A 15,053-nucleotide genomic window follows, 5' to 3' on the forward strand; every position below is an offset into this window, starting at 1 on the left:
TGTATAACTTATTATTATTATTTACTTGTTGACATTGACCCTGTGTGGGAGAGGTGTGGCATCTAGAGAGATAATGGCATTGTAACCCTGCGAGATGTATGCTACAAGATAAATGTAAAGGCACTGACACTAGTGCATCCCTCCTGAGTAACACCAGGGCATTTTCCAGGTTGGCAGTTCTTGTCCATGTATAACTGCCTTATCCTAAACGTGTTATGTGGCTCCTCTGATGTGTGGTTAGGCCTAGTAACTTTCTGCTAGGCCTTTAATGCTTTGGTTAGTCCACTTACCTCTTGATGGGAAAAACAACTGTTGGGTTTTTTGACTACGTGCTATTCCGTGCAGCTTCACACAGAGTCAATTAAGAGTTGGCCAAAAGCCAAAGATGACTGAGCAGAGAGGCATTATCTGCCTGGAGATATGGGACCCTGGATACAGCTTTACCATTGGTTGAAGTCTCACACAGGCATAATGACTTTTGACCCTTACCGACTGGAGTGTGTGTTGATTAGTGTGGTGTTCTGAGAGTCGTTTGGAGTTTGTTAAGAGAGAGCTAGTTAAGATCTGTGTTTCTGTTCTTGTATATAGTAACTTGTAGAGTCATATAGTAACTGCTGTAAATAATAAACACATCCAAGTAACCAAGTTACTAGTAGCAGCGTTTTGTTCCTGCTTCGTCCATCCTGCCTGCAACTGATTGCTTTCTGGAACTCAGCGTATGCTATGCTAAGGTCTGGCTAAGGTCCTGCAACAGGTCAAAATTGCAAAACACCACCACCACCAACAGAAATTAAACATGAATTTATTGGGTGGGTGGGTGTACCACCTATGGCCGTGTTTTGTGACTAGCGCAGTCAGATCATCCATTTTGCAGCAGTTTCTTCAGATTCCCAAATGTGCTCACAGGCACCAGAAGGGTGGTTTCTTTCAAGTATAGAAGTTAGGTGAGAGGTCAAAGGAGCTGGGAATACTTTTTTTGTGACTAGCCAGGAAATTGCCTCTATTTCATTGAGATTAACTGAGTTATTGGTACCAATTTATTTCAAAAAGGTGTAAAGTGGCCCAGTCTGCTTATCACGTGTGAAGCATCCCAGTGCAGTTGTAATGTTGGGGTTGTAGCAAGCAGACTACTAAAACAAGAGTGTGGTAATTTGAGGGGCAGGCAAGGAAGTCAGGGAGAGTAGGGGTAGGTTTCAAGATGAGTGTGAAAGGAAAATGGGCGAAGGAAATATTACTGGATATCATGACAGAATGCCAGCATGCATGTTTGAGATTTATGTTTTGTGTGTTGCAGCCTTCTGCCAATTCAGTTTTGTGTAAGCTAGTATGAGAGGTTGCCCTGTTTATAACCTATTTAAGAGAGCAACCATTCTCCTGGCAGCTTTTGTGAGGCATGGTTAAGACACATACATAGGACTGTGTGAGTGGTAGATGGACATGGGACCCATTTAAGAATATTACGCAGTGCCACTGACATCCCTGCACAGTGGTTATGGCACAAATATAGTCTCTGGGGAATCTGGTGCTTCAGGGCAACACTGTCAACAACTGGAGAAAGTGGAAGCATGGGTTAAAAGTATTCAGCGTTGCTTGAGGTTCACATACAAAGGATGACATGCTCCAAAATGCCTGATTTCTGCACATGCCTAGAGAAAAGACTAGGGAGGTTTTCATATCCATTCACTTCACTGTTGAGGCTAATAAGCAAAAGGTATCAGCTGTTGCCAGCAAATTTGAGGCTTGCTGCACTCCAGAAGATAATGTGACTTATGAGAGACAAATTATTCACCAGAGCTCAGATGGAAAGGAAACACATTGATCCCTGTTGGTATCCGTGTGTCACGGGAGACAATGGGTGCACCTCCAGGATTTAAAGAAGCTTGCACAAACATGTACGTTTGGAGACTTGTGTGACTCTCACGTAACAGATCTTGTGTGTTTGTGGAGTAAATTCAGACTGGGAGAAGGTTAGGTTGCTAAGAGACACTGATTTTCATTTTCAGGTAAAAAAACTTATGTTTATTAAAGGAAGTACATTCTTGATAGGAAATAACTTCTGTAGTTCTAGCTATCTAGTTGGGGAAACAAAGAAGCCATGCTTGCCCCTTGGTTGTCAGAAGATAAATCCAAAATGACCTCTTGACCCAAGGTTCAGAGAAACTGTGTGAGGAGAAGCAGGAAGTTGTAAGCAGGATCCAACCCAAGACATAGCTGTCTGAACATCAAAGAGAGAGATGCCAGCATAGGGATAAAATTACAGGGGTAGTATGGGAAGCTGCAGGTCTCTCTATCTGCCTTAAACCCAGCTAAGAGGCCCCTGACGCATACTGTAGACATTTGCAGAGCTGAAGCAGCAGCAGCAGCAGTGCAGCACTTGCAACAGCTCACAACTGCAGAAGGGCAAGTGAAGCAATAGCAAAGCCCCAAGAGGACAGAGAAAAAACAGTGTCCTGTAAAACCCTCTGCACAATGTGTGTCTCCACCCCCCCCCCCTCATTTGCAGATTGGGTTGCAAGGATTTGTCAATACTGAATTCAGTCCTCCATATTTCTGTGGCAGTTTCTGCATTTTATTTTGTTTAAATCCTCATGAAAACACTTCAGCATTTTTGTGTGCATATCTCCTAATAAACACATTTTTGCAAACCAATTCCCCATATATAATTCATTCTTGCAGGCTATGTGCACTAATATGTTTATTTCTATGAACACTTTCCTCTAATATAGGCATTTTTGTAAGCATTGTATGGTTGGCTGGCATAGTAAATTTTGGATAAGTGTAGATTTTGAATAGTACACATGTTTTGGTTAGCATATTGTTTCAGAATGTGTGAATTTGCTAGATTCAGCTTTAAATGCACACTGAATCAAATTCCTCCCCCATCCTTAGGCTTGATCTACCTTACCAGGGCTGGCCCACCGATGAGGCAAGGCAAAGTGACCACCAGATCTGGCCTCCAAGGAATCAATTGCCCACTGTTGCCACCACCATGGTTGTTGTCAGGGACTGGGCAGAGGAGGAATGGTGGAGATTGCCTCCCCATCCTGACCCTTCCAGGGAGGAGGAAGAGGAAGACAGTATAGCTTTACAACAGGGGTTTGAGGGAGGTAGCAGCTCAGAGGCAGATGAGGGGGAAATCCAGGAAATCATGGGAGGGCCAGAACAAAACCCAGCTGACACATTGTCATTAGAAAGCCTTCCAGATCCTCCATCTCCCAGAACCCGGTAAGTCTTAAAAGTAGGAGAGCAAAGAGCTCAAAGACAGAGGGCATGTAGCTGCACCCACAGAAGTGCCGAATGAGAAAGTGGGAGAGACAAGGGGTAGAGATTCACTCGGGACAACGTCATTATCCAGGAGGCTGGGTTCTATAGCCTCTCTCTGTAAAGACTGAAATAAAAAAGGATGGTAAGAAACTTTCCCCTGTATTTATACTTCTCTGGGCAACCAGCCGGAAGCCGCTGACAGCATCCTGACAGTGGTAGTGACAGCTGCAGAGGTCAGCAGCCCCACCCCATGCTGCCTCTATAGTGACAAATAGGAGGTGCTGTTGGTCTTCTCCTACCTCTAGGGAGGAAATGGCAGGGGTTTCTCTCTGGGGTCTCCTGGTCTCTGCACGTGCCCAGGTGATTCAGAGCAAGCCCATTCCTGCACCCCCAGCAACAGCCTTTGATTCCCAAGTCATGTATTGGGTGAGGTTGGTTTGATTCCCCCTCTTGTTCCCAGTGTTGATCTTTATTCCCCCCTTGTTCCTGATGTAGATCTTCACTCACCCCTTCTTCCATGGCAGAGGTGCCATTTTGTGATTCACTTCAGGTGGCGAAATGTATTGGGCTGGTTCCGTCTCTCTCTCTCTCTCTCTCTCTCTCTCTCTCTCTCTCTCTCTCATATACACACCCACACCCACACCCACACTCACACTCCCACACCCATACCCACCCCACCCCAGAGGAGTATCCAGTATTTTCTACTTGCCTCTGCAATGCCCTTTGAGGGACCATAGGTTTACAGCATAAGGAGAAATAGAGAGGAATCTCTATGAAGGTCAACAAAGAAAACTTCTGCTAACCTATAAGCAGATAGACACAGGACTGTGATGTAAATCATTTGGCCAGTCAAGAACAAGAAAAGACATTCTGGTTAATTGTTTGCAATTTTATGTCTTAAAAATGAAATATTCAAAGTACTTTGTCTTTCAAATGTCAACACATTATATAGTAACTTTCACTATTTACAGCAGGGTTGTTGTAATGGTCTTGTAGAAAATACATGCTTCTGGTCTGAAAACCAGAGCAAAATGCAACAAACCATCTCACTGCAGCCATTGAACATAAAACCTGTACAGTTATCCAGCCAGTGTTCAGAGCAGGAATACAAAAAAAGGAAATCTATTGTTCCCTAGCAACAAAGTTCAAGCCGTTATACTACAATTTCAGTAAGTTTAGAAGTGTTGTTGTTAGATAGGAATGGAAAATCTTGGCATACATTGTAAACATCATTACAATTCATGAGAAAGCAAAAACAAAGGAAAAAGACTAGTAATTGACAAAACACTGTATGCTAGGCTTCTCTTTTTGTTTATAGACACCTTGTTTATGAAAGTTTCAATGTTCTGTCATGGTTCATCATCATACATGTGAAATATTGTCAAAGACCTACAGATATACTAATGTTTATTAAGAGGCTAAAGTTCACCACTAAATCTAAGAAAAGATTGTAACTGGCAAACACATTCTCTTGGACAGATAATGTAAAATGGCAAAGGCCAAGAAAATCCCACAACAAAATTGAACTTGAGGACACCCAGTTTTTGTTAAGGTCTCTATAAGCCAGCATTTGGAAGGGCAATGAGTAGGACTGCGGACCACAGAACACGTAAAATCTAACACATTTTGTCATTGTGTGCTAAAAATTGGCTCCAGCTCTTTTGTTTCTCTCTGATTCTGGTGATTTTGCTATTTCTCCATTACAATCTTCCTTCATACAGCAGCCAGCATTATACCTTGAGCATAACTGATGGAAAAAGTGGGATACATTTTTTCAAAAAAACCTACCCTTTTCAAATGTTGCCCTCTTTCGTTTGAAGGGCAGCAGATTACTGCCAGCATGATCATATTCTTCTTCTTTAAACAAAAAATAGCCTTGCTCACCAAAGCCCTAGGTTTCAGTCATATCTTAATATGATATGATGGGAAACACACTGCACTTTCTAGTAAGGTTGGAACCATCAACAGGAGATGAACACAAGGCTGTATGTTCTTTAGATTGTATTACCAATGTTTTGTGTTTGCATATAACTTTGCAGACTGACCAAAGTGTTCTAATTTGCCGAATGGTGACAGATTTACTGTACTAGTTTTCACTGTCATTAAGAGACAGAATATAGTTCTGCTGGTAGTGACATTGCTTTGGTGGAATGGTTTAGAAATGTCCAGAGGACCGTGTTCCAGATGAAATACAGTAGCATGAAAAGGAGGCAAGTCAAGGGTTTCAGCTAGATCACCAGGGTTCTTCCTTACATTGCTAGTCTCTTGTGATGTTGAGGTGACCCCTGTGTGTCTCAAAGGGCAGGGCTGCTGCTGACATAGGTGTGCAGAGAGGAAGATGATTCATGCTCAGCTCAATCTACTAGGGCATAGCTCAGCCTAGAGTTTTCTTGGCTTGCCTCCTGCAAGCCTGTGGAACACTGAACACACACCTAGAGGACACTCGCCCTGCAGCAGCACAGAGGTAACTAACCTGTGGCCCTTCAGCTTTTGCTAGGCTCCATCATCCCTTATCATTGGGCATGCTGCTGGCTTTGGCTGGCAGGCAACATCTGGAGGGCTGCAGGCTCTCTCTACTCCTCATCTACGTACTAAGAATAGCATGCCAGTTGTCTTAAATCCAGATCATTGGCCAGCTTGGCCAATGGTCAAGGATGCTGAGAACTGTAGTCCTAAAAGTTGTGTGGACCCGAGATTGAAGAACACTGATCTAGTCTACAACCTCCAGACTCTACCGCCTTATAACCATCCTCATTCTGCTGAAGGCATCAACCAGATCTGGGAGCCAACAGGCTGCAATGTAATAGAAGATGTTCTCTCTCTTTCTCCACCCACCCCAACTCCTTTATCATGGCTGTTTTATATTTCTATGCAAACTTTTAAAAGCACAGGCATCTTATCAGAAAAAGGGACAACGACAACGTATGAATTTGGTTGCTAGTTGAACTCCTCCCAACTAATCTTTGCTGCTTCCAATCTCATGTCTCCTCCACTGACCATTGTTTCCTCAAGGCTCTAATTCCACCCACTTCCCCCACTGCCTGCGCTCTCATGTCCTTCAGCTGCCCTGAAGGACTATGAATCACCGCTGAGCACTCTTGTTTCTCTGCCCTTACTGGCTTCAAGCCCATATCAACCTTCTGCTCTTTCAACCCAGTATGAGGTTTACATCCCACCCCTAGGGTTGGTGTGATTTCAGGTTCACTCTGCATTTGGGAGTGAGCTTTCTCATCTCATCATCTTAATAGTCATATATGGTGTTATGTTTTTAAATTATTTGTGTATATGGTTAATTAATACTTTGCAAATTAAAAAAGTAGATTAAGGTGAGGTAAGGGAGTGGAAAGGAGCAGGATCTAGCACTCTGTGCCCCCATTTCCCTGTTCTATAGTAACCCCATTATACTTTATATATGACCATTCATAAGTGCACATGGCTGCCGTCATCTTCTCTAATTAAACTTTAGACTTCATTCCATTGCTGATTTGCCACACTTTACACACTGGGGGTCTCAGGGGCCCACTCCTCATTCAGGGCTCGTCCATACATCCACTTGTTCCATGCTTTCTAGGCATGGATCAGAGATGTCTCCCATTTGCCCCTCTGCTTTCCCCAGGGGGGGAAATGCTCTTTAGTGCTGAACTGGAGCAAATATCAGTCTGCAGAAAACTCTCCCAGGCCCATGTCTAGAAAGCTCAGGACAAGTGGAAATGTGGACAAGACCTCTGTTTCATTCTCTTGCCGACTACTACCTGAGAGCTAGTGTTCCATTTCAGTGACGCCCTAGCTGCCCTCTCCAGGGTTTCAGATTGGAACGGGAGCTTCTGCATGCAAAGCATGCAGCTCTACCACTGAGCTACAGCTTTCCCTTAAAACAATTAAGTCTCAGTTACAACTACAGGAGTGCATTGTTAAGCTCTTGCTCTCCAAGTACCTGCCTCTGCAGCCACATACTGGGGTCAGTTCAAGATGATCTATTTATTGGGCGTTCATCCTCGTTTGCACAAAGTTTGCAAGGAGGTTATACAATGTCTGATGTTTACTGAGAGCTTGTGAGGTTATACGATGTTGCATCAAGCAAATGTCATCACACACATTTCAACTGCTCCCCCTCAGAAAGATAAAGATGATGATGATGATGATGATGATGATTTTGTAGGGAGCAGGTTTCTTGGGCCTGAGTGCTAAATCTACTTTAATTGTGCAACCTGAATTTGCTGGTTGATGCCACCTGCAAAACAGTGACTGCCTGGAAGCTGCCTCTGCTTTTCAGTGTGAGTTGCCTCCCCCTACTTTTATTTCACTTCCTTTTGTTATGATGTCAGGCAGCCTCCCTACAGCATTTCCAACTCTCTGCCCTACTTCCTATACATTCTGTTGCCCTGAGGCCCTTTGTAGTTTTCCCACAATTGTCACCCCTTTCCAGTTTCTTCTGCCCTCTTTGTTTCCCCTGTCCTCTGTTTCACACCCCAGTCCCTATTTCAGTGTATTCCCTCCCCTTCTCTGCAGCCATTCTTCTCTTCAAGATTCCAATTTCTGAGGTGGTGTTTCTTCAACTAGTTCTCATCTCACTCTCTTTTGTTCTGCCCACTATGCTTTTCCAGTCCTTAAGATGATGTGAGGACAGACAAAACTGGAGGGATGTGAATATTTCATACCTGAGAACTCCCTTCAGCAGACTGAATGTTTGCTAATATTCCAAGGCATCACAATAGTTCAGCCAATAGTAGTCAGAGGCTTTGCCACCACTGCAAGAACACAAAATCTCCTAGCACATCCCATTGTAGACTATTTATTTAATTGCTCATTAGAAAGTCATTTGTGAATTCTCCCCCCTACTTTGTAAAAAAATAATAATATGAGGGGTGGGAGTAGGGAGATAAAATTGGCCAAGTGACTGAATATCCTACTCTGATATCCAACTTGCCTTCACTGAAGCATGCCTAAAAGGGGCAGTAGGTCTGCTTTTAGCAAGGTTATGTGAGATGGCATAATAACAGAATGTGTTTGTAAGGAGAATGTGGTTTAAAGTAGAATGTAAGTCAGGAGAAGCAACACATTCTGTACATTTTATTCTATGTATATCCTCAACCCATTTCTCCCAGAAATGGCTTGTATGTGCTTTCTGGCAATTGCACTTTCTTTACAAAGGCTGCTCACCACTTGCAGAATGGCAAAATGTCAGTAACTCATCAACATTTCCTTTTGCGCCACATTTTTAGGCACAGGCACAGGCTTCCCAGGTCTGTATCTGAGCAGGTTGTCTTTTTTGTCCCACCACTTTCCCATGGAAAACCCATGTTTTACTGCTGAATCACAGCAAACGGCAATGGGATTTTCCACAGATTGCCATTTGCTCCGGTCCAGCAGTAAAGTGTGGGTTTTCTGGGGGGAAGCAGTGGGACAAAAACCAAAACAAAAAACCGCTGAGACACAGAGCTGGAAAGCCTAGTAAGTGTGGATGAGCCTTACGCCAGAATGATTCTTTGGATCAGGGTTTCCCAAACTTGGGTCTCCATCTGTTTTTGGAGTACAACTCCCATCATCCCTAGCTAATAGGACCAGTGGTCAGAGATGATGAGAATTGTAGTCCAAAATCAACAGCAGACCCAAGTTTGGCATTATCTAGGCCAGGGATGGGGACATTTTTCAGTGTAAGGACCTCACTTAATTCTGAGCAACCTTTCAGGGACCATATGTCAATGGTGGGTTAGGCCGGAGGCAAAAAAAATAAGTGGACAGGGAAATTAATACAAATTTGTATCTTTGTAGGGCAGTAGTTTCTGCACACTCCTCTCTATCCAGGTGAGCAAGAGATATTACCAGTTTTCAAGGCTACATCCCAGCCAGGCAAAAACACTCAAGGAGGGTGTGAAGTAAGGTTGGTGAGGATGATAATCTGGGGTTATAAGGGTTCAAGGGCTATAAGAGAGATGCTTGGAGGTCTGCATTTGGCCACTTGAGCCTGAGGTTCACCACTGCTGGTCTGCATTCTATACAACTACATCCTTCTTAAGATTTCAAAAAAGCTACAGTCTGGAAGCACCCAAAACATGTTGCTTTAAAGTGAAATCTATTCAGATGTTCTGCACAATCACCATTCATTCCTATGTACAGGATTTGCACAGAAGCTGAGCTTGGAGGGCTGCGTCCTTGACCTCAAAGTGGAAAAATAACAGGGTTTTTTTTCCTGAATTTCAGAAGCAAACATGATAAAAACATTTCTATATACCACCACCCTCTGGTGGCATGATTATTTAATTATTTTTTTTCTAATCCACATTTTATATCAAACAATACCTATAAACACACCTAGGAAATTCTGTTCATTCATTGGTAAACGCCAAAGAGGGAAAAGAAAAGTATTCCATTTCATTTTATGAGCTTTTGGCATAATAACAAAAATGACAACATTCAAGGCAGCATTAAAACCCATCCATGGTTGGTAATATAAAGTGCATTTCCTGCATATAATACAAATATATCTATATGGAACTCAAGGCACACACTAACGTCATACGTATTACATACTAGAAATGCACAATTTCAAGCTAATAACTATTTAAGAAGAGTTTCAAAACATTTTCTTCCCTTCTGGGTATTTTAAAGCATTTTGTTTTAAAAGGTACATCAATTCACGAGCCTCAAATGATAGAACTGCTTAAAACATTGCTAGTGTTGACATCTTAGATCAGTGCTAAAATATATCACCATGAGTGCACTTCTTACATAAAGCCCAGAAATTATTTCTGTGAATTGAAAAGTGCTTGTCCATTTTAGCCTGGTGTGTGGAGGTACTAAAATTCTCCACAATTTCATGGGGAATGTCCCCCAGGTCAGAGCTAGCAATACAAGAACAAGGTACAATACTAATTATTTTGTCTGATCTCATTAATTGGATCCAATGGTGTACAGTATTTTATACCATAAAAGAACCTAAAGGAGAGTGAATTTTCCTCTGAGGCACCCTCCCCCTCCCCCTTTCCCTCCCTCCCTCCCTCCCAGATTCCTACCTCCAGTGGTCAAAGATGAAGAACATCCAGAATCTGGACCACTGACGAGCAACAAGTAGGGAGAACTCAAATGTCAATGTTATTTGGTGGATTTATATCTGATGTTCATAATCAAGCCCATCCCTAACAGCTAGTTGTCATATATACCCAATATAAACCAGCTTGGGAATATAGGAGCAATGAATATTAGGATATCAACTCTCATGATCAGGCATTGTGATTAGTACTTGCTTAGTGAGGACAAATTATTAAGCACCTGCTTTTCCTTGCTAAAAAAATTACATCCACTCATCTGGGCCCATTTGTATGACCAAGTTGACATTCCTGCGGTTTATTGCTGATTTTTTTGCTTTTGATATTAACTGTGTATTTTACTTCTTGTGGTTACCTTATGTTTTCTAAACTGCTTTGGGTGGCAGTGAAAGTGGATTCTAAATGCCATCATAAAGAATTAAAGAAATAAAATGAATGAGAAGTTGAAAGAAAAATGGGCAAATATTGGTGAACTCAAAAAACTGGTTGAGTTGGACTGTACATCTGAGGGAGCAAGTGCATGGTCACTTCATCATGATGTGCCAGACTCTCCACAGTCAGGCTTTCCCATCTTTCAGCATTTCCATTTGTCATATGAAGAGGCCCTGAAGTCTACACTAAGACTGTCCTTCATTCTTTTATTTCAGAAGAGTGCCAGGGTGTTTGTATTCACTTTGATGAAACTTCTCACTTAAATTGAAAATCACTACCTTCTACCATTGATGCTGATGGGAATCGCTAATGGCCAAGCCTGCAATCCTAAGCATGTCTACTCAGAAGTAAACACCGCTGAATTTAGTGGCGCTTGCTCCCACCAGGTATGTGTGATTAGGATTGTAGACCAAATGTGCTTATAATGCATGGCCTAAATCTAAACTTGTGAAAGACACAAAAACATAAGGTCCAGGGTGATAAACCAGCCACCAGTAACCTGGATGTCACTCAACGGACTTCTTCATTCAGCTGGAAGGATCCTTTCCTCATCCTCCCCACCCTCAGCACAATTTTTAGCTGGAAAAAGCCTCCTATCGGAGCGAATAGGAAGCATTTTTTCTAGCCTAATTGTGGCCCAGGGAATTGCAAGTGAGAATGGATGCTATGAATGGTATCTCCCTTGCTAAAAGCACCCCTCCCACACTGCTTGAGAACTGGTGTCAGTGGTAGACTTTTCAAGTCCAATTGATGCATGGAGGACCAGGATTTTCATGAAAAATATAGCTACTAGGATGTTGCAGGAGAACAAAATCTCCTCCTCTCCAGCTGCAATCTCCATGAAGATCACCATCCCCACCTGGCAATTTATCTTGAGAAAAGATAAAATGCTTTATATTCAAGACGAATTGCTGGGGGTGGGGGCAGGAGAGAGAGAGTCTGCACGTGTGCGTGTGCGTGTGTGTGCTCTGTGTGTGAGAGAGTGAGCTCAGGGTGGCCACACACACTCTTCTTTTGGCCCCTACTTCATAGCTGGCAAATTTGCAATAGGAATGTTAGATGAAGTGGCATCTCTATCCGTGCTTCACCATTTAGTATCCTTTGAGTTGGCAAGCAAAAGGGCATCTTCCCTCAGGTCTGTGAACACGACTGTTATCACTGCTGAGATTCCTGAAATCTGGCTTGCCACTTTTTAACTGCCCACAGAGTGAAACAATTTGTCCTATAAGGCAATGACTAACAATGGTTTATCTGCAATTTATTAAGAAGGTCATGGCGTGACAACACCCTACCTATGAGGTGTGAAGTATAGAGGGCCGGTTTTCTACTTGGCTCAAAGTATTTTGGGGTGTTTCTTATACCCTGGAGTTATGCCTGAAGGCCCCTTAAAAGCATAGCTTGTGCAGACTACTTGGTGGATGAGTTGTCAGTTAGACCAAGGAACAAAGGGTGTTGGCCAGACCACAAACATATTGTATGCAAGTTATTAAAATTAACAAAACTGTGTCCTGAAGAGGGAAAGAGAGAACACACTCAATATTTTGCCCATGTGAACCATTTCCAAATGAAATTCAACACCAAGAACGCCGCTTCCAAATGTTGAAGGCAGCCACCCTAGAACTAACAATCATTGCCATCTCCCAAAGAGTTTTAAACAAACGATATTAAAATACCATCTTCTGTCACATTTAAAGGCAGTTGGATATGTTTTCCCCCTCTATATTTATATATACACAGAGTTCTGATCTAGAAAAACCAATACAATAAACCTTTACTTTAATGTTTTTTTAAAAACAGGCAGTCTTTGGTGATGCAAAGGCAGAGATCGATGTCTTTTGTTTGTTTGTTACCTCCTGCCTATTTCACTCTGTCTCATAAAGTGAATATTGTTGGCACTGTCAGAAAGTTCTAGATACTGCTCCACAGACAAAACAAAATATCCATCATAGCCCTGTACTTTCCCTGTGCTTAAAAGCTGCTGTTTCTCCCCCTCTGTCCAAGCCCGAATACCTTCTTCACCATCTTGGAGTCGCCTTTGTTCCTTAGTCCAAGCTTGAGCCACAGCTCTCTGCCTGGCTACCTCCAAGACATGGTTCTTCTCTTCTTCCACAGTAGTCCCGTACCGAACATTAAAGCACAGAGAGCCGTGCTGGAGCTGGATATCAGCAAACCGTCTAGTCCTGCCATTGATGATGGAAGTCATTTGTGATACTGTGACGTTGACACCGTTCTCCAAAATCCGACGTCCCCCAGTGTTGCCTATCACTGCAAGGTCTTCTTCCAGAGACCCAAGCTTGATGAAGTAGTGAGTGTCTCGCCCATCTATTGTAAAGTGCAGGTCCTCAAGATAGTGAGCATTGTTGAGGATGGCAGCGATGCGGCGGCTGTCTTCATTTGCCACCCCAATCACATCAGCTGTTACCACGCCATCCTTGATGGCAAATTTGATACCTTTCCCAAAAACTGAGGGAACTGCAGCAAATCTGGGCAGCTTTGCTTTCTCCACACATCTTCCATTGCTGTATTTGGGGGTCATGGGAAGCTGGTCCAAGGAAATGAAGTTTCTGAGCTGCTTCTGTAGTTCACACTGAATGCCAAGTATAGTCTGGAAAAGAGAAGATGCATAGCATATGAAGGTAAGGTTTTTGGAGTTGTTAGAGAAACATGCAATACGTTTCTATTGCAACAATGTAACCTGGTTCACACTTCACTTTAAACCATAGTTATCTAATGATTAAAGGTTAATTTGCAAGGTACTGGTGCACATGATGGGATGCGGGTGGCGCTGTGGTCTAAACCACAGAGCCTAGGGCTTGCCAATCAGAAGGTTAGCGGTTTGAATCCCTGTGACGGGGTGAGCTCCTGTTGCTTGGTCCCTGCTCCTGCCAACCTAGCAGTTCAAAAGCACATCAAAGTGCAAGTAGATAAATAGGTACCGCTCCGGCGGGAAGATAAACGGCGTCTCCGTGTGTTGCTCTGGTTCGCCAGAAGCGGCTTAGTCATGCTGGCCACATGACCCGGAAGCTGTACGCTGGCTCCCTCAGCCAATAAAGCGAGATGAGCGCTGCAACCCCAGAGTCATTCGCGACTGGACCTAATAGTCAGGGGCCCCTTTACCTTTACAGTGGTACCTCGGGTTAGGAACTTAATTTGTTCTGGAGGTCTGTTCTTAACCTGAAACTGTTCTTAACCTGAAGCACCACTTTAGGTAATGGGGGCCTCCTGCTGCCGCTGCGCCGCTGCTGCGTGATTTTTGTTCTCATCCTGAAGCGAAGTTCTTAACCCGAGGTAATATTTCTGGGTTAGCGGAGTCTGTAACCTGAAGCGTATGTAACCCAAGGTACCACTGTACTGGTGCACATGGCTAAAGTTGTGGGTCCTTCACAATCCTCCCTGCATGTGCTGCCACACTTCCAGGAAGTGTTGCAGAATTCCAGCAATACTCCAGGGTATGCACTTCATGAGAAAATAGCATAATGGGATAAATCAGGGTTTGAAGCTGCACTGTAAGAACAGACCTCTTCTTATGTGGCAGCTGAGGACTCATCCACACCATGTGTCCTGCACTTTCTAGGCGCAACTTTGTGTGTTCTAGGCACAACCGCTGTGTTCATGCGGTTTCTGTTTGCCCCAGTGCTTTCCTTGAGAAACCCACTCTTCAACACTGAACCAGAACAAACCACAATTCGGGTTTTCCGCTGATCACTGTTTGCTCAGATTCAGCGGCAAAGAGTGTGTTTTTGCAGGGAAAATGCCACAGGGCAAAACAAAAAAGTGCTCAGACATCACAAAACAAAAACATCACACTTTAAAGTGGGGACTTGTGCCTAGCAATGCAGCACAAAATGAAATCTGATTCTACTTCTCTTTACCTCTCAGGTACCCTCTTGTGCATGGAAAGGCTAAGGCCCGGGGGCCGGATCAAGACCAATCACCTTCTAAAACCGGCCCGCGGACAGTCTGGGAATCAGCGTGTTTTTACATGAGTAGAATGTGTCCTTTTATATAAAATGCATCTCTGGGTTTTTTGTGGGACCTGCATGGTTTTTTTACATGAGTAGAATGTTTGCTTTTATTTAAAATGCACCTCTGGGTTATTTGTGGGGCATAGGAATTTGTTCATCCCCCCCCCCAAAAAAATAGTCCAGCCCCCCACAAGGTCTGAGGGACAGTGGACCGGCCCCCTGCTGAAAAAGTTTGCTGACCCCTGCTCTAGTGGTTGTCTTACAAGATCATGATTCACATGTGGACATTTACAGATCTGTGCAGCAATACCTTATCTTACGTGCAATTGACGTGCACATTTTCAAC

The 15,053-nt window shown here is 43.4% G+C and overlaps 1 protein-coding gene across 12 annotated transcripts in view; it reads right to left on the reverse strand.

Annotated features, from left to right (window-relative positions):
- Nucleotides 1–10,618: 10,618 nt before the first annotated feature.
- Nucleotides 10,619–15,053, reverse strand: part of TENM1 (teneurin transmembrane protein 1) — a 393,076-nt gene continuing 388,641 nt past the window's right edge. For all 12 annotated transcript variants that reach the window (XM_083595775.1, XM_083595774.1, XM_083595782.1 and 9 more), the window contains one exon: nucleotides 10,619–13,347. In XM_083595775.1, coding sequence (XP_083451901.1) covers nucleotides 12,589–13,347 — 759 coding nt within the window. In that variant the 3' untranslated portion in view covers nucleotides 10,619–12,588. The remainder of the gene's footprint in view (nucleotides 13,348–15,053) is intronic.

The sequence above is a fragment of the Podarcis filfolensis genome (assembly GCF_964270895.1).
Source record: "Podarcis filfolensis genome assembly, chromosome: Z".
In the NCBI taxonomy this organism is placed as follows: Eukaryota; Metazoa; Chordata; class Lepidosauria; order Squamata; family Lacertidae; genus Podarcis; species Podarcis filfolensis.